The sequence below is a fragment of the Caretta caretta genome, chromosome 3, assembly GCF_965140235.1.
Source record: "Caretta caretta isolate rCarCar2 chromosome 3, rCarCar1.hap1, whole genome shotgun sequence".
NCBI classification, from domain to species: domain Eukaryota; kingdom Metazoa; phylum Chordata; order Testudines; family Cheloniidae; genus Caretta; species Caretta caretta.
Genome location: NC_134208.1, coordinates 1,111,269 through 1,128,860, shown reverse-complemented (window position 1 = coordinate 1,128,860; position 17,592 = coordinate 1,111,269). Strand labels below are relative to the sequence as shown.

General features: G+C 61.6%; 1 protein-coding gene across 8 annotated transcripts in view; it reads right to left on the bottom strand.

Annotated features, from left to right (window-relative positions):
* Positions 1 to 936: 936 nt before the first annotated feature.
* TRIM54 (tripartite motif containing 54) overlaps positions 937 to 17,592 on the bottom strand; it is a 28,328-nt gene continuing 11,672 nt past the window's right edge. For 2 of the 8 annotated variants that reach the window (XM_075126250.1, XM_075126248.1), the window contains 5 exons: positions 9,475 to 9,708; positions 9,052 to 9,074; positions 7,490 to 7,614; positions 6,790 to 6,897; positions 4,290 to 4,423 (listed from right to left, as the gene is read on the bottom strand). In XM_075126250.1, the coding sequence (XP_074982351.1) occupies positions 4,305 to 4,423; positions 6,790 to 6,897; positions 7,490 to 7,614; positions 9,052 to 9,074; positions 9,475 to 9,708 (609 nt within the window). In that variant the 3' untranslated portion in view covers positions 4,290 to 4,304. Of the gene's footprint in view, positions 1,941 to 2,454; positions 2,494 to 4,275; positions 4,424 to 4,446; positions 5,026 to 6,789; positions 6,898 to 7,489; positions 7,615 to 9,051; positions 9,075 to 9,474; positions 9,709 to 17,592 lie in introns of those variants that run through there. The other 6 variants (XM_048846148.2, XM_048846150.2, XM_048846149.2 and 3 more) reach the window with 6 other exon arrangements.

Here is a 17,592-nt window from a genome sequence, read left to right as displayed (position 1 = left end):
GGCAGTGGGGCTGGTGTCCTGCGGGCGCTGAGCCGGGGCTGGCTCCTGCGTCACTCCAGGGCCGGGGTCAGGTTTGTGGAGCTGGCGGGGGCTGCTGCAGGCACAGTGCGGGGGGGCGGGGGGGCGCGTCTCCCCGCTCATGGCACTAATTGCACACGGCCCCGCGCTGCCGGCCGCCCCCTCGGTCCAGCCCTGTTTGCTCGCTGCCGCCAGAGGAAATTGCTTGTGAGACACCCAGCACCTGCCCGCTCCGCACAGGCCCCTGGCAATGGGGGGGCTGGGGCCGCCGTGCTGCTCCCCCTCCCCAGCCAGGCCCACAGCTCCTTCCCAAGGGGGAGCCACCACCCCCACAGCCGGATACAACTGGGGGCCCAGCAGGCTCAGGAGGGCAAAGCCAGAGCCCTGCACCCCAGCGTGGGCAAGGTGAGCAGGACGGGAACGCAGGATGCCTGGCTTCCATTCCCTGACACCCCCCATGTGTTAATACCTCACAGCACCGACCCCAGGGTGGCGCTAGGGGGCGCTGGGGGGCAGGGAGAGGGCTGGGGGGGCTCAGCAGGGGGCGCTCTCCCCTGGCAGGCAGGGCTGCCCCCAGGCTGGGGCTAGGGGCCATGATGCCGGGAGCGGGGCAGGGGGGTGCGCTGGGGTGCTCTCCTGTTGCAGTCGCTGGGGCACTATCCAGTGTTGCCCTGGTTGGCGGAGGTGTCAGATCGGGGGGGGGGGTGTGTGTGACAGGCCTGGCCATTGGGCCTGGGGGGGCTTTGATGGCTGGGGCCCCACCCCCTGTTTATGACCAGGGCTCTGTGGGACGGGGGCCTGATGGCCCTCAGGGCTAGTGCAACTGGTGACACAATGGGGAGATCCCCCTCCCCCGGTGTTTTCTAAAGCCCAGCCCCCCACTCCGACCCCAGCACCACCCAGCCAGTGACACAGGAGGGTTTTTCACAGGCTTTTAACAAAATTACAAACAAAATTCCATTATTCTGGGAACATAGAAAACCTGAGGGAAGGGGGCCAGGAACGCAGGGTCTCTGGCCAGGGGAAAGGGGGCCAGGAACGCAGGGTCTCTGGCCGGAGGAGAGGGGGCCAGGAACGCAGGGTATCAGGCCGGGGGAAAAGGGGACAGGAACGCAGGGTCTCGGGCTGGGGGAGACGGGGCCAGGAACGCAGGGTCTCGGGCCGGGGAAGAAGGGGCCAAGAACGCAGGGTCTCGGGCCGGGGGAGAAGGGGCCAAGAACGCAGGGTCTCGGGCCGGGGGAGAGGGGGCCAGGAACGCAGGGTCTCGGGCCGGGGGAGACGGGGCCAGGAACGCAGGGTCTCGGGCCAGGGGAGAGGGGGCCAAGAACGCAGGGTCTCGGGCCGGGGGAGACGGGGCCAGGAACGCAGTGTCTCGGGCCGGGGGAGAGGGGGCCAGGAACGCAGGGTCTCGGGCCGGGGGAAAAGGGGACAGGAACGCAGGGTCTCGGGCTGGGGGAGACGGGGCCAGGAACGCAGGGTCTCGGGCCGGGGAAGAAGGGGCCAAGAACGCAGGGTCTCGGGCCGGGGGAGACGGGGCCAGGAACGCAGGGTCTCGAGCCGGGGGAGAGGGGGCCAGGAACGCAGGGTCTCGGGCCAGGGGAGAAGGGGCCAGGAATGCAGGGTCTCGGACCGGGGCAGAAGGGGCCAAGAACGCAGGGTCTCGGGCCGGGGGAGAGGGGGCCAGGAACGCAGGGTCTCGGCCAGCGGAGAAGGGGCCAGGAACGCAGGGTCTCAGGCCAGGGGAAAGGGGACCAGGAACGCAGGGTCTCAGCGAGGGGAGAAGGGGCCAGGAACGCAGGGTCTTGGCGTGGGGAGAAGGGGCCAGGAATGCAGAGTCTCGGCTGGGGGAAATCAGTTGCTGATGACACCATGTCCTGGAGGTCTCACTCGTGGGCTCCTCCTGCATGGCTCTCAGTGCTGACCTGGCGTGGGGAGAGTGGGAATCAGCACCTGCCCCCTCCGCTGGAGTCCCCTGGGCTGGCACTGGCTGAGATCCCAGAGGGTCAGGCCTGGTGCTGGGCTGAGCACATGGAAGGGGCTCTGGGGGGCAAGGGCTGGAGGCTCCCATCCCAGCCAGGCCAGGGCAGGGTCTGGGCAGGGTCTGGGGCAGGCCTGTCCTGACATTCGGGGCTACAGGGCTCTCCCCTGGCTGGTTCCTAAGCGTCCGAGCAGCCAGGCCTCTGGCTCCCCGGGAGACACACCCCCGGCTGCACCCATCTCCCTGCTGGGGAGTTTGCAGTTCCAGCCACTCAACCTGTAGCCCCCCTTTCCCCATGGCCTTTGCCATCTTATCAGCTCCTGCCCCCAACTACACCCTCCCCTGTGGGTTGGGACCTCCAGCTGGACGTCAGCTGCCCGCAGTGTAGGGCCCCCCACCCCCAGGCTGGCCCAGCTGCGCCTCAGCCCAGTGGGGGCCTGGCCGGGAATGTCACTTACCATGCGGGGAGCTCGATGGCTTCTGCCTGGGCCCCACTGCTAGGGAGGGAGAACGAGAGGGCGGGTGAGCTGGAGAGGGAGGCTGCCTGCATCTGCCCCTCCCTGAATATTCCCCCTCTGCCCCCGCTGCCCAGCACCCAGACCCAGTCAGTGGTGGGCCAAGAGTGGGGCCCAGCAGTGTGGGAGCGAAGGTGCGTGGGGCCCTGGGCTCAGGCCTGCATGGCCTCCAGCCAGACCCCCAGTGTAGGCCGCGCCTGCCCCTCCCACCTCCCTGTGGCCCAAGTCGCAGCCTCTGACCCGTGCGGGCCCCAGGGCTGTCAGGCTGGGACTAGGGGGCATTTCTTGTAATATTTTATGAGCCCTGTGTGTGCCTCAGTTTCCTCTCTGTGCTGCATCATTACTGAGCGGGTGGATGTGACGAAGTGGGACTGTTCTTAATGGTTACTCTGAACAGTGTGGAAGTGCCTCAGTTTCCCCTAGGCAGTTCTTAAGTATCTAGGGGGTGGAGTAAGGATGTATGATGGTTGCGGAGCCCTAGCGGGCAGGTGTGTGCAGGGGTCTGGACACAGAGAATGGCCGACACCCTGTTTCCTGGCAACTGATGGCCTGGGCCCTTCCCCCCTGCAAGGTGAGAGCTAAAGGGTTGGAGAACAAAGGAATCCGGTGACCTCCTGGCCCGGGAAAGGGACAAAGCCCAGAGGAGGAGGGGCTGGAGGGAGTTTCAGTTTGGGGCTGGCTGGGACATGGAGTGAAGGGCAGATGTGGTTGTATGGCTCCCTGCCCCCCAAAATGGACCCAGCTGAGGGGTCCCGTTCTCTGCACCTACAAGCTCTGTGTTAGACCATGTTCCTGTCGTCTAATAAACCTCTGTTTTACTGGCTGGCTGAGAGTCACGTCTGACTGCGGAGTTGGGGGGCAGGACCCTCTGGCTTCCCCACGAGCCCCGCCTGAGCAGACTCGCTGTGGGAAGCACATGGAGGGGCAGAGGAGGCTGAATGCTCCGAGGTCAGACCCAGGAAGGTGGAAGCTGTGTGAGCTGTGTGTCCTGAAGACAGGCTGCTCACAGAAAGGCGACTGCCCCAGAGTCCTGACTGGCTTCATGGGGAGCAGTTCCAGAGCATCGCCCAGGGACTCCGTGACATTGGAAAAGGGCTGTGTGCTCTCAGGGCAGGGGGAGAACTGCCCAGGCCCCCTACCAGAGGCAACAGTGGCAGCTCCAAGGGGGAGAAGATCATGTCCCACCTCTCCACAGGGCAGCTGAACACCACTCCCCAGCAGAGAGCAACAGGCAGGCGGGGGGATAAGCGTTGGCTGCTGGAAGCACTGCCCGGGGCTCGGACCAAGGAGCGAGCCGGAGCCAGACAGAGCTTGAACCCCGGGGGTCGCTGCGGCTGGGCTGGGCGCTGGCTGCCCAGAACGGACTCTGCTGGAACCACTTCTCTGTGTGCCAGGCCACCGATACACCCGCCTGTCTGCCTGCGCTGGCTGGGTGTCCCTGCAGACGCTGGAGGGGGGGTGCTGCTCCCCCAGATGGGACACATCTCCCCCAGGGTCTGAACTTGCTACCTGGAGCTCCCGGGGTGGGGCAGGGGGCTGCAGGCCCAGGGGCCCAGTCTCAGGAGGTGATGAGGCCTCGTGGCTCACCCTGGCGGAAGAGCGAGACCCCAGGGGGGTCTAGGTCACCGAAGGGCTCCTCCCTGAGACTGTTCACAGGCTGGGGCCGGCCCTGGGGGTCCATGACAGTGTGACATTGTGAGTGTAATATAATAGCTCATGGAAAGGTGACAGGGCCAGAAAGAGTTAATGAACTCCCAGACTGACCTGACCCAGGGCCGGACTGTAAAGACTGGTTAGGAGGATCTGTAAATGAACAGAGCTGTGAAATGCAGCCGGCATTGTGAGAGAGAGAAGGGGAGCTGTGTGCTCAGGTCTTGTGATGTCAGCAAACAAGTCTTGTCTATGGCTCTGGCTTTGATTCAAAGATCAAAAGAGGAATATTAACATTTAGGAAGACACTGGAGTGACATGGTATTATTGTCTATATGGCTCTTTGAAGGTTGTGGTAACCGGTATCTGAACTGTTCATGGATAAATGACCCTGGGCTAATTGCCAGGATGTTTGGGAGAAGGAAAGAGAAGCCGATTATTTTCTCAGGCCAAGGGGCTGCTGGAAATGTATAAATACCCTGGGACACGATCCTTCTTCATCTCCAATCTGCTTTGGGTTTCAGGAGGGGGAAACCCTGAGCCTTAAGGATTGAGATCCCCAGTCACTGACTGGAGTCACCCTGAACATGGACATTGGACTGTAACCCGTGGACTATTTCTAAAAGGACTTTTGGCAACTACAGACTCACCATCTCTGCTCTGTATCTGAACCTCAAGAACTGAACTCAAGTCTGTCGGTATACTGATCTTTTAACCAGCACGCGCTCTCTTTTCTTTTTTTTAATACATTTTAGTTTAGTTACTAAGGATTGACTGTAAGTGTGTATTTGGGGTAAGATCTAAGTTTTATATTGACCTGGGTCTGGGGCTTGGTCCTTTGGGGTCAGGAGAACCTTTTCTTTTCTGTGATGAAATAAGATTTTCAGAATTTAGCATCCTATGTTTGACGTGTGTGTCTGGATGGAGGCCTGCGGCTGGGCACTTTAAGGGCACTGCGTTGTTTGGATGTCTAAGTACCCAGGGAGGTGCTGGAGAAGCTGGTTTGGGCTGGCTGGGTAACTCTAAGGAGTGGAATATCCACCAGCGTTTGGGGTTTGCCCGCCCCGGTCTGTCTGCAGTTCACCCTGACTGAGTGACCTCAGCTGGCTCCCACGGGCAGCCCCGTCACAGACAGACATGCCCCTGCCGAGATCGGCCGACCGGCCCCAGCACTAAGAGCCCGGGGGTGAGATCAGGAACTGGAGAGGGGTCAGGGAAGAGCCGTGGGAATGATCGAAGGGTTAGAAACCTGCCTCAGTGACACGCCAGGAGCTCAAATGAGACAAAGGGAGGGTCTAAGGGGTGATGTGATCCCAGCCTAGAGCAGTGGCTGCTTCTCCACCTTTGTGGGCTCAAGGCCCATCTGTGAATGTCGCGACCCAGTAACTAGTCTGGGGGTGGGGGCCCTGGGGTGGTTTTGAACAGGTCCTGCCCCTTCAGGGGGCTTGGGTCCTGCCCAGCTCCTGTGCTATGCGGGGGTTGGGCTTGGCTCTCTGCCCTGGGCCTTGCACCTCGGGGTGGCAGGGCCGCTCAGGTTTGGCCCCGCCCAAACTGGCGTGAGTGGAGCTGTGCCCTGGATCACGGGGATGGCAGCACCAGCCACTGGAACCCGGCCTACCCTGACTGCCGTCGTCATGACGTCTGGGCCAAACCTGAGTGGGGCAGGGACCCGAGGTGCCGGAACGGGAAGTGAACGAGCCTGGCCTGTCCGCTTTTCGCCCCCGCCCCCGCGAAGCCTGCCCCCAAGCTGGAAGCTGGAGCCCGGGCCGGGGAAAAGCAGCCCGTGGAGCCCAGGCAGCTGTGGAGAGCCACGGACCTGCTGCCTGCCCGGGGCAGGGACGGGGGCCGAGAGCAGCCCCTGGCCCATGTCCCCGCCCCATGGTCCGGCTGCGGCTCTTGGGCCCCAGAGGACCCGCCCCCCGGCCAGGCTGGAAGCCGGAGCCAGGTCAGGGTAAGAGCCACGGACCCTCCACCTGCCCTGGGCGGGGGGCCCGGGGGTCGGGGATACAGGCTACAGGCTGCTCTTGGCTCCCCCACCCTGGGCAGGTGAAGGGGCCCAGCCTCCCTGGCCCAGCTCCAGCTTCTGGCTTGGCCGGGGGGGCCTCGGGGGAAGAGGAGGGGCAGGGGCGGGGCCATGGAGGGGGCCTCGTGGCCCCCCCACCTTTAGGAAGACTCGTAGCCCCTGGCAGGGAGGGACCAAGAGGTTGCAGTGCCTGGAGCAGGGATGGGAGCACAGCCAGCCCCGTGGGACAGGAGCTGCCATACGACCCTGCGGCACAGCCTGGGGCCGACTGTGGGTCCCGACCCCAGGTGGAGAAGCCCTGCTCTGGCAGCACCTCCATGGGAACAAGCCTTGACCAGGTGCTCTGCGGGCAGGTGGAGGAAGGGCGAAGCGGGACAGATTCCCACTGGCGATGGGGGTCGGCGTTTAACGGGGAGGTAATTAGCCATTGGACAATCAGTGCATCCGGCTCTGCTCTGGGGCAAGTCTCGGGCCCGGGTCGGACAGGGGGCAGAGCACATGGTCATGGGCCTTGCTAGCCGGGGCTCTGGGGGTCTCTGAACAGCAGGAGGAGGCTGTTACCTGCGTGTGGCCCGGGGGGACTGTCCCTCACCCCAGTCACTCACCTTCGGCCTCCTCTAGCGCCTCTGGCCCCTCTGGCCTGTCCTCGTCGGCTCCAGCATCTCCTCCATCCCCGCCTGCAAACCCGTCCGAGTCGTCCTCACCCAGCGAGTCTGGGAGAGCGAGGGAATCCCAGAGTCAGCAACCGCACCGGGGGGGGGGCCAAGCCTGCCCCACCCTCCCCACTGAGGGTCCCTGGCCAGGCCTCCCCAGAGAGCCCAGCAGGGCAGAGGCCTGGAGCAGCCAGAAGGGAGGCTCTGGCCATGCCACCTGCACCCAGCTCAGCCAGTCCTGGGGTCCCTGCCAGGCATCCTGCCCCCAGCACATAGCCAGCTGCGTGTGGAGAGGGGCAGAAGCCAGGACCCACTGCTGGGGAGGGGCCGTGCTGGCAGCCGCCCCAGGAGGCTGAGATCAGTGCTCTGCCACCCCCTTCTGTACCCCAGCCCCCCACCTGCAAGCCAGCCACACCCCCTTAGGGAGCCCGTACACCCTGGGCCCCACACCCCTCCCCGGGGGGTCCCTGATACAGCTAACGCCAGCCCTGCCCCCGCCTCGTTGCATGTCAGACAGACACACAGATGGACATGGGGGCTGAGGAGCAGCTCTGCCCACCCCACACAGCACCCAGGACAGGGGCTCACACCATGGCCCCAGGGCGACCTGCTGGTGCCAGACCCCCCTCGCCCTGCAGCGCCCCTGGGTCACCTGTCTGAAATTCGATGGTTCTCAGCATCTCGGCCAGGTAGTCCACATTGACAAAGAAGTGGTCCATCTTCTCGTAGCCAGGCTCCGGGCGGCTGCTCATCGACACCTTCGACATGTCTGTGATCCTGCCAGGCAGAGCCAGGGGCATCTCAGCCTCACAAATCTGGCCTGACTTCTTCCTTCAGAGCCATTGCAGAGCACCGGGCCTGTGACTCCACAACACCCCCGCACAGCCCGACCAACCACCCCACTCTGGGATTGGGGGCCCTGGCTGAGCTGTGTGTGGGGAGCCCAGGGCTGGGGCAGCAGAGGGCTGCGGGGTGGGATTGGGGCACCGGCAGAGCTGGGGAAGCGGAGCCCAGGGCTGGGGTAGCCAGGGGGCTGTGGGGAGGGATTGGGGGCACTGGCCGAGCTGGGGGAGGGGAGCCCAGGGCTGGGGCAGCAGGGGGCTGCGGGTCAGGATTGGGGGCACTGGCAGAGCTGGGGGAGGTGAGTCCAGGGCAGGGCTGGCAGGGGGCTGTGGGGCAGGATTTTTGTGCTCACACCCTCCCACAGATACAGGCAGCGCCTCATGGGATCCCAGCCAAGGTCCGTCCAGCCCAGTGTCTCATCCCCAACAGCAGCGCAGGCTGCTGGGGGCAAGTGTGTGAGAGCCCCATGGCAACTGCTGTGGGACAACCTGCCTGTGAGGACGTGGGGATATTTTGTAATATTTTTATGAAGCCTATGTGTGCCTCAGTTTCCCCTCTATGCTGCATTGTTACCCAGGATGGGGGAGGCTGGGCACCTCTAGGCAGGCTCAGGCACAGATGGGAATGGCACCCAGGTGTCTGGGACTCCATGGGTCATTGGGAAAGGACTGGCTGAAGCCAACCTCATATCAATGGAGAATCTATGGCAACAATGGCAAATCTAATTGCCAGGAATGGACACCTGGCCCCACCTCTCGGCAGGAGATGAGAAGCATCCCCCCACCTGGAGAATGAAGGGCTGGGAGGTGCGAGGCGGGTGATAAGAGCTGGGGGCTGGAAGGAGTCGGGCTCTCGCCTGGAGTCTGACCAAGGAGGTTGGATGGAGAGACAGACAGAGCGTGAACCATGGGGGTCACTGCAGCTGGGCTGGGCTGTAACCGTCAGTTCTCTGGGCCGCCCGGGGGGCTGCCTGGGCCATGCGCCAGGTGACCAATAAACCCACCTGGTTTCACAGCGCTGGGCGAGTGGCCCTGCAGACACTGGGCGAGGGGCAGTGATCCCTGAGGAGAGGACACGTCTCCCCCAGGGTCTGTCCCAGACTCGCTGCCCAGGGCTCCCGGGGTGGGGCAGGGGGCTGCAGCCCCAGGGGCCCAGTCTCAGGAGGCGGTGAGACCACGTGGCTCACCCTGGGGGAAGAGCGAGACCCCGGGGGTCTGGGTCACTGCAGGCCCCTCCCAGAGACTGTTCCCAGGCTGGGGGCTTAGCACCGGCCCCGTGGATCCATGACTCTGCCCAAAGGACCCCTGACCCCTACAGAGATGGGCTCCAACCGGAGGTTTCTCTCTCCTGTTGTCTCCCCCCCAGACTTACTTTTTAAGCAGCTCCTTGGATTGCTGCAGGGAGGGAGAGGCAGAGAGCTTGGTTAGCATCAGCACCTGCTCCTGGAGCCCAGCCCCCACCAGCCCCTGAGCCCAGGGCCCTGTTCGACCAGCCTGCAGGCTGGCGCTGGCCTTGGCCCCAGCTCTGGCTGGGGGCAGGCTCAAGACCACGTTTCCTTTCCAAGCAGCCTGCAGCATGATCCGCCCTCGGGCTTTACCACTCAGCCAAGCAGGACCTCCTGGCTGGGGGCAGAGAGGCAACCACAGGCGCCCGTGGCCTAGCAGGCCCCTGCCCCCGAGCCCTTGGCCCAGGCCCTTATTCCGGGAGGATGGTGCCCACGGCGTGGCCAGGTACCAGTGTGGAGAAGCCCCTCCCCTGCCCTCCCCTGCCCAGACGCCCCCGCCCCGCACAGACCTGCAGGTACGCGGCCATCTGGGGCTCCTCCATGGCCTGGATGGCCGACTCCACCAGCTTGGAGGCGATCTCCAGGTGCTCCCCGTACTGGCGGATGAGGGAGCGCACGTGGCTCACCCGCTCCTCCTGCTCCCGGCTGATGCGTTGCACCAGCTCCTTCTTACGCTCCTCCAGGGAGCTGCACAGGGAGTCGAAGCGCTGGCAGAGATGCTGCTTCTGCCGCCGACTGTTCTCCTGCGGGGGGAGCCGCCCCCACGTCACTGCAGGGGCTCGGGGCCACCCCTCCTCCAGCCCCCGCCCGGTCCCCTGACCTCCAGGAAGAGCAAAGGGGCCAGGGCTCCGGGGTTCTCTCCCCAGCTCCGGGAGAGGAAGGGGTCGAGCGCCGGGCCAGGAGCCGGGACTTGCGGGCTGGATTAGCCATCAGGTCACGGATGCGCTGTGGCCGTTCCCTTCTGGTCTCCAGAGTCAGGAGATCACCCCCCTGAGCCCTGTGCTGCTCTGGCCTGAGACCCCCCCCCAGCGATTCCTGCATCAAGCCCCACCATGGGCCCAGCGGGTCCAGTACAGATGCCTGGCCTGTGACAAAGTGGAAATGTTCTTAATGTTTTCTCCAAATACTGTGTGTGCCTCAGTTTCCCCTGTGTGTTATTCGAGTATCTAGGTGGAGGGATAAGGATGTGTGATCATTGCAGAGGCCCCTCAATGGCAGGTCTGGCTGAACAGAACAGGGAATCATCAAGTGATCCATCCCCTGTCACCCATTCCCAGCTCCTGACAAACAGAGGCTAGGGACACCATCCCTGCCCATCCTGGCTGCCTGCGCCCAGAAACAGCTGACACTGTATCCTGGCAATTGATGGCTGGGCCCCCTCCTCTGCAGCAGGCAGGCGGAGGAGTTGGTGTAGCCCAGGTGACCTGCTTGCTGGGGAAAGAGCCAAATGACGGAGGAGCAGCAATGGGGGTGAGGAGACCAGGCAGCTGGAACTAATCAGTCTCATGCTTTGAGCCTCAGAGGGGAGAGTCCAGGGCGCTAAGCCCTGGATCCCACTAAGATGGACTTTGCTGCTGTAAGCAGGGTCTGGATGATTTCTCCCGACAGCCAGCAGAGAGTGGGAGAGACTTCAGGGGCAAACCGTATTTACAAGAACACACCTACTCTGCGTCGGTATCCAGCAGACAGACCTGTGCTGCTCAAAGTGATCAGCTTTGTCCGGCGTTGGGTACAAATCATGTTACTACTGAATGCAGGGGGACTGACATGCTGTTGTCTTTATTGTATGAATAAAGAGGAGCAGAGCTGTGCTTAACCTGTCCTGATTGAGGGGTCACCCTCAGCTGAAAGCACCTCGTTAAGCCAGGAGCTCGAATGCCAGGAAGATAAGAGGGGTGGGGACAGGTGTTTGTGGCCTTTTTCTAAGGGGTCCTGGTCAGGGTTAACCTGTTCCTCCCTATTGCTTAAAGCTAGAGTGAAATGGGCTTTGTTAGGAGCCTTTCGTTAAGTTAAATGCTCAAAAGAGCTGAAATGGCTTGTGGTGGGGCAGTGTCTCTTTGTGACGAAGCGGGACTGTTCTTAATATGTTTCCTCTGAATAGTGTGGGGGGTGCCTCAGTTTCCCCTAGGCAGTTCTTAAGTATCTAGGGGGTGGGATAAGGGTGTATGGTCATTGCAGAGCCCTAGAGGACAGGTGTGTGCAGGGGTCTGGACACAGAGAATGGCCGACACCCTGTTTCCTGGCAACTGATGGCCTGGGCCCTTCCCCCTGCAAGGTGAGAGCTAAAGGGTTGGAGAACAAAGGAATCCGGTGCCCTCCTGGCCCGGGAAAGGAACAAAGCCCAGAGGAGGAGGGGCTGGAGGGAGTTTCAGTTGGGGGCTGGCTGGGACATGGAGTGAAGGGAAGACGTGGTTGTCTGGCTCACTGCCCCCCAGAATGGACCCAGCTGAGGGGTCCTGTTCTCTGCACCTACAAGCTCTGTGTTAGACCATGTTCCTGTCGTCTAATAAACCTCTGTTTTACTGGCTGGCTGAGAGTCACTTCTGACTGTGGAGTTGGGGGGCAGGACCCTCTGGCTTCCCCCAGAGAGTCTGCCCAGGCAGGGTCCTGGGGAAGCCAGAGGGTCCTGCCCCACAACTCCGCAGCCAGACGGGACTCTCAGCCAGCCAGTAAAACGAAAGGTTTATTAGACGACAGGAACATGGTCTAACACAGAGCTTGTAGGTGCAGAGAACAGGCCCCCTCAGCTGGGTCCATAATGGGGGGCAGTGAGCCAGACAACCACATCAGCCCTTCACTCTATGTCTCCAGCCAGCCTCAAACTGAAACTCCCTCCAGCCCCTCCTCTTCTGGGCTTTGTCTCTTCCCCCCCCCCCCCTTCCCGGCCAGGAGGTCACCTGATTCCTTTGTTCTCTAACCCTTCAGCTCTCACCTTGCAGGGGGGAAGGGCCCAGGCCATCAGCTGCCAGGAAACAGGGTGTCGGCCATTCTCTGTGTTCAGACCCCTGCACACACCTGCCCTCCAGGGCTCTGCAGTGATCATACACCCTTATTCCACCCCCTAGATTGTTAAGAACTGCCTAGGGGAAACTGAGGCACCCCCCACACTATTCAGAGGAAACATTAAGAACAGTCCCACTTTGTCACATGATTATACATTTTCTTGCTGTGTAAACGAGCCTTGTTTTACTGTTGCAAGGTGACAGGTTTCAGAGTAGCAGCCGTGTTAGTCTGTATTCGCAAAAAGAACAGGAGTACTTGTGGCACCTTAGAGACTAACCAATTTATTTGAGCATGAGCTTTCGTGAGCTACAGCTCACTTCATCGGATGTATACTGTGGAAACTGCAGCAGACTTTATATACACACAGAGAATATGAAACAATACCTCCTCCCACCCCACTGTCCTGCTGGATGGGCTATCACCAGCAGGAGAGTGAATTTGTGTGAGGGGGTGGAGGGTGAGAAAACCTGGATTTGTGCTGGAAATGGCCCACCTGTTGATCACTTTAGATAAGCTATTACCAGCAGGACAGTGGGGTGGGAGGAGGTATTGTTTCATATTCTCTGTGTGTATATAAAGTCTGCTGCAGTTTCCACGGTATGCATCCGATGAAGTGAGCTGTAGCTCGCGAAAGCTCATGCTCAAATAAATTGGTTAGTCTCTAAGGTGCCACAAGTCCTCCTTTTCTTGTTGCAAGATGTGACAATGTGACGCAGCAGGGCGGGGGGACTGTTGACCTGGGAATGTGCCCTGGGGATGGGAGACCTGAGAGCCTGTCACCTGAGCCAGGAGGGGGCGGGGGAGGTGACACCTCTGCCCAGGAATGTGAAGACAGGCTGCAGGAGAGAGCCTGCTGGGGGGGTTTGGTTTCAGTTTGGGGCTGGGTGGAGGAACACAGGGAACCCCAGGGCTGGGGTCTAAGCTCCCTGCTCCCCCAGAAGGACTTGACTGAGGGGTCCTGGGTGTACCCCACAAGCTCTGTTTTGGACTGTGTTCCTGTTGCCCAATAAACCTCCTGTTTTACTGGCTGGCTGAGAGTCTCAGTGGATCCCAGGAAGAGGGGTGCAGGGCCTGGACTCCCCCACACTCCGTGACAACTGGTGGTAGCGGTGGGATGTACTGCACCCCGTGAACGGCGCTTCCTGCAGTAAGTGACTGGGGAATAGTAAAACGAAGGGGGATTGACGGGGACCAGGCATGCTGAAGAGTCAGAGAGAGACGGTTCCAGGGGGCGGTTAACCCCTGGGAGTGTGTGACCAAAGAGAAGGACTTTTGCAGTAACAGGGTCCCCCGGGGGATCGCAGCGAGCGGTCCCAGGGACGGAGGTTCTGCAGCTCGACCCTGGCAAAGAGGTGGTGACCTCAAGAAGGACTGGCACACGAGGGGTTTTTCTTGGAAACCGTGGAAAGCTGCCCGGCCTGCGAGTGGCCAGCAGGGAGATGTACGCTAAACACCTTAAGAGCGACCTGGTGGAGCTGTGCAGGCAGAGGGGGCTGCGCATCGGGAGGTCCACCAAGGCACAGCTGATTGCCCAGCTGGAGGAGAGGGATCGCTTGGATGACCCGATCTCTGTCCCTGAGGGAAGCCGCCCGGCGGACGCAGCATGGGCCCTGGGACCTGACCGGGCTGGGAGGGGTCAGACTGCTGCCCAGGACACCCCGAGACCCTTCCTACCTAGGCCTGGGGGAGGGGTTGGGGGAAGCCCGGCGAATACCAAGGGCACCCTGACCCCGGCACCCAGCAGGGGATCCTCCCAGCAGAGCTCCCCATCCCTGGAGTGGATGCGGCTGGAATGGGAGAGGGAGATGAAAATGAGGGAGCTGGAGGATCATGAAAAACAACATCAACATGAGGAGAAACAACGTCAACATGAGCAGGAGGAGAAGGAGAAACAACGTCAACATGAGCAGGAGAAGAAGGAGAGGGAACGTCAGGAGAAGGAGAAACAAAGACAGCATGAACTGGAGCTGGCCAGGCTGAGGAGCAGTGGGGCCCCGGCTGCGGTGAGTGTGGGGGGACCCAAGACGGCAAAGAGCTTTGATAAGTGCTTCCTGGCCCAGCGAAGGAGGGGGAGGACATAGATAGCTTCCTGACGGCCTTTGAGAATGCCTGTGAGCTGCACAGGGTTGACCCTGCAGACAGGCTCCAGTTTCTCACCCCCTTACTGGACCCCAAAGCCGTGGAGGTGTACAGCCGGATGACAGGGCCGGAGGCAGGGGACTATGAACTGTTCAACCAGGCCCTGCTCCGTGAGTTTGGGCTGACCCCCGAGATGTACCGGAGAAGGTTCCGGAGTCAGCGTAAAACGCCTGAGGTCACCTACCTACAACTGGTCAACCGGATGCAGGGGTATGCCCGCAAGTGGACAGCTGGGGCCCAAGCTAAAGAGGACCTGCTTGACCTAATCGTACTGGAGCAACTGTATGAACAGTGCCCTTCCGACCTGAGGCTGTGGTTGGTGGACAAAAAGCTCGAGAACCCCCAGCACGCAGGGCAGCTGGCCGACGAGTTTGTGAACAGTCGGTCAGGGGGTAGCCGGGAGGAGTCCCAAAAGAACAGGCCCCCCCCGATGCAGAGAGAGAGTCACCATGGGGCCCCCTAGCGGGGAAATAGGGAGAACCCCCTCCCAAGGGGAATGCCTGCCGTCGGGCCCCTCCGACCTGCTCGAGGGGACCAACGTGACCTGAGCTGCTATCACGGTGGCCAGAGAGGCCACGTACGGACAGAGTGCCACGGGCTCAAGGACAGACTGAGCAGACCCAACCTACCCAGGATTAACTGGGTAGGGACTCAGCTGGACAAGGGGCAGACGACCCAGGCAAGGGGGGCTGCCAGTTTACCACCTGCTCAGGAGGGAAGAGTACCCCAGGCCAGCTTCGCCAGAGGGCTGGAGGCTCTGGACTCAGGGTGCTCGGTTTACAGGGTGGGCGCGGGGCTGTCCCTCCGGAGAGAGTGCCTTGTTCCCCTGGAGGTGGATGGGAGGAAGGTCAATGGATACTGGGATACGGGCGCGGAGGTGACGCTGGCCCGGCCCGAGGTGGTGGCCCCAGATCGGGTGGTGCCCAACACCTACCTGACCCTGATGGGGGTGGGCGGGACCCCATTTAAGGTGCCCGTGGCAAGGGTACACCTGAAATGGGGGGCCAAGGAGGGCCCCAAGGATGTGGGGGTACACCACCATTTGCCCACTGAAGTTTTGATGGGGGGAGACCTAGAGGACTGGCCAAGCAAGCCCCAGACCGCCCTGGTTGTGACCCGTAGCCAGAGCCGGCGAGGGGCACTGCGCCCTGACCTTGGGGAGGGTACCACACCAGAGGCGCAGGACCCTACCCTGGTGGGGAGGGAGCGCCGAGGGGCACGGCTCAGAGAGGCTGAGGCCTCAGACCTGGCCACTGAGGGGGAACCGGTCCCCATCCCTTCCCCAGCTGCTGAGTTCCAGGCCGAGTTGAGGAAAGATCCCTCCTTGCGGAAGCTCAGGGACCTGGCCGACCTCAGGGTGGTACGGACCATGAGCAGAGGCTGCCAGGAGAGGCTCCTGTGGGAGAAGGGGTTCCTATACCGAGAATGGGCTCCCACAAGGGAAGTGGAGTCCTGTGGGATCAGGAGGCAGCTGGTGGTCCCCCAGAAGTATCGCCGCAAGCTCCTGTACCTGGCCCATGACATCCCCCTCGCAGGGCACCAGGGAATCCGGCGCACCCGGCAGAGGTTGCTACAGAACTTTTACTGGCCCGGGGTCTTTACCACGGTCCGGCAGTATTGCCGATCCTGTGACCCCTGTCAGAGGGTGGGGAAGGCCCGGGACAAGGGGAAAGCGGCTTTGAGACCTTTGCCCATCATAGAGGAGCCTTTCCAGAAGGTGGCCATGGACATCGTGGGGCCTCTCAGCAAGACGACCCGGTCGGGGAAGAAATACATTCTGGTGGTGGTAGATTTTGCCACCCGCTACCCCGAGGCAGTGCCCTTAGCTTCCATTGAAGCAGACACCGTGGCCGATGCGCTCCTGACCATTTTCAGCCGAGTGGGGTTCCCCAAGGAAGTCTTGACAGACCAAGGCTCCAACTTCATGTCGGCCCTGCTCCGGTGCTTGTGGGAGAAATGTGGGGTCCGGCACGACTGGGCCTCAGCGTATCACCCCCAGTCCAATGGGCTGGTGGAGAGGTTCAATGGGACGCTAAAGATGATGCTGAAAACCTTTATGAACCAGCACCCGCAGGATTGGACAAGTACTTACCTCACCTGCTGTTCGCGTACAGGGAGGTGCCCCAGGAGTCTACCGGATTTTCACCTTTCGAACTGTTATATGGCAGGAGGGTGAGGGGCCCCCTGGACCTGATGAGAGACGAGTGGGAGGGGAAGGCCACTCCCGATGGAGAGTCAGTGGTGGAGTATGTCCTGATCTTCCGAGAGAGACTGGCTGAACTCATGGGCCTGGCCAGGGAGAATCTGGCCCGAGCCCAGAGGAAGCAGAAGGTCTGGTATGACCGCACGGCGCGGGCCCGTGCCTACGCCACCGGGGATCCGGTGATGGTTCTCATCCCCGTGAGAAAGAACAAACTACAGGCCACCTGGGAGGGCCCTTTCAAGGTCGTCAAGCAGCTCAATGAGGTAAACTATGTGGTGGAGCTGTCGAACCGGGCGCACCACCGCCGGGTGTACCATGTGAATATGATGAAGCCATATTATGCCAGGGGGAATGTGGTGTTGGCCGTGTGTGGACAGTGGGAGGAGCAGGGAGATGACCCTTTAGTAGATCTATTCCCTGGGACCAGAGCTGGTTCCCCCCTGGAAACAATTCCCCTCTCGGATCAGCTAACCCCTGCCCAGCAAGCTGAGGTCAGGGGGGTGCTGCATCTGTACCGACAGCTGTTTTCCAACCAGCCTGGACGCACTAATCTGACTGTCCACCGGGTGCAGACAGGGTCGCACCCACCGATAAGATGCTCCCCCTTCCGAGTCACAGGGAAAACTGCTCAGGACCTGGAAAGAGAGGTCCGGGACATGCTGGCTTTGGGGGTGATCCAGCCATCTGCCAGCCCTTGGGCCTCGCCGGTGGTGCTGGTCCCCAAAAAGGACGGGTCGGTCCGGTTCTGTGTGGACTATCGGAAGCTCAATGCCATCACTGTATCTGATGCCTACCCCATGCCCAGGCCGGACGAGCTCCTAGGCAAGCTGGGAGGAGCTCGGTACCTCACCACCATGGACCTTACAAAGGGCTACTGGCAAGTGCCGCTGGATGCAGATGCCTGGCTGAAATCGGCCTTTATCACCCCTCTGGGGCGCTATGAGTTCCTGACCCTGCCTTTCGGCCTCAAGGGAGCGCCGGCCACCTTCCAGCGCCTGGTGGACCAGCTCCTGAGGGGGATGGAGAGTTTTGCCGTGGCGTATATTGATGACATCTGTGTCTTTAGCCAGACCTGGGAGGACCACGTGTCCCAGGTTAGACAAGTGCTGGACCGACTCCAGGGGGCTTGGCTGACGGTAAAAGCAGAGAAGTGCAAGGTGGGGATGGCTGAAGTATCTTACCTGGGCCATCGGGTGGGGAGCGGCCGCCTAAAGCCGGAACCAGCCAAGGTGGAGGTGATCAGAGACCGGCCCGCTCCCCACACCAAAAAGCAGGTCCAAGC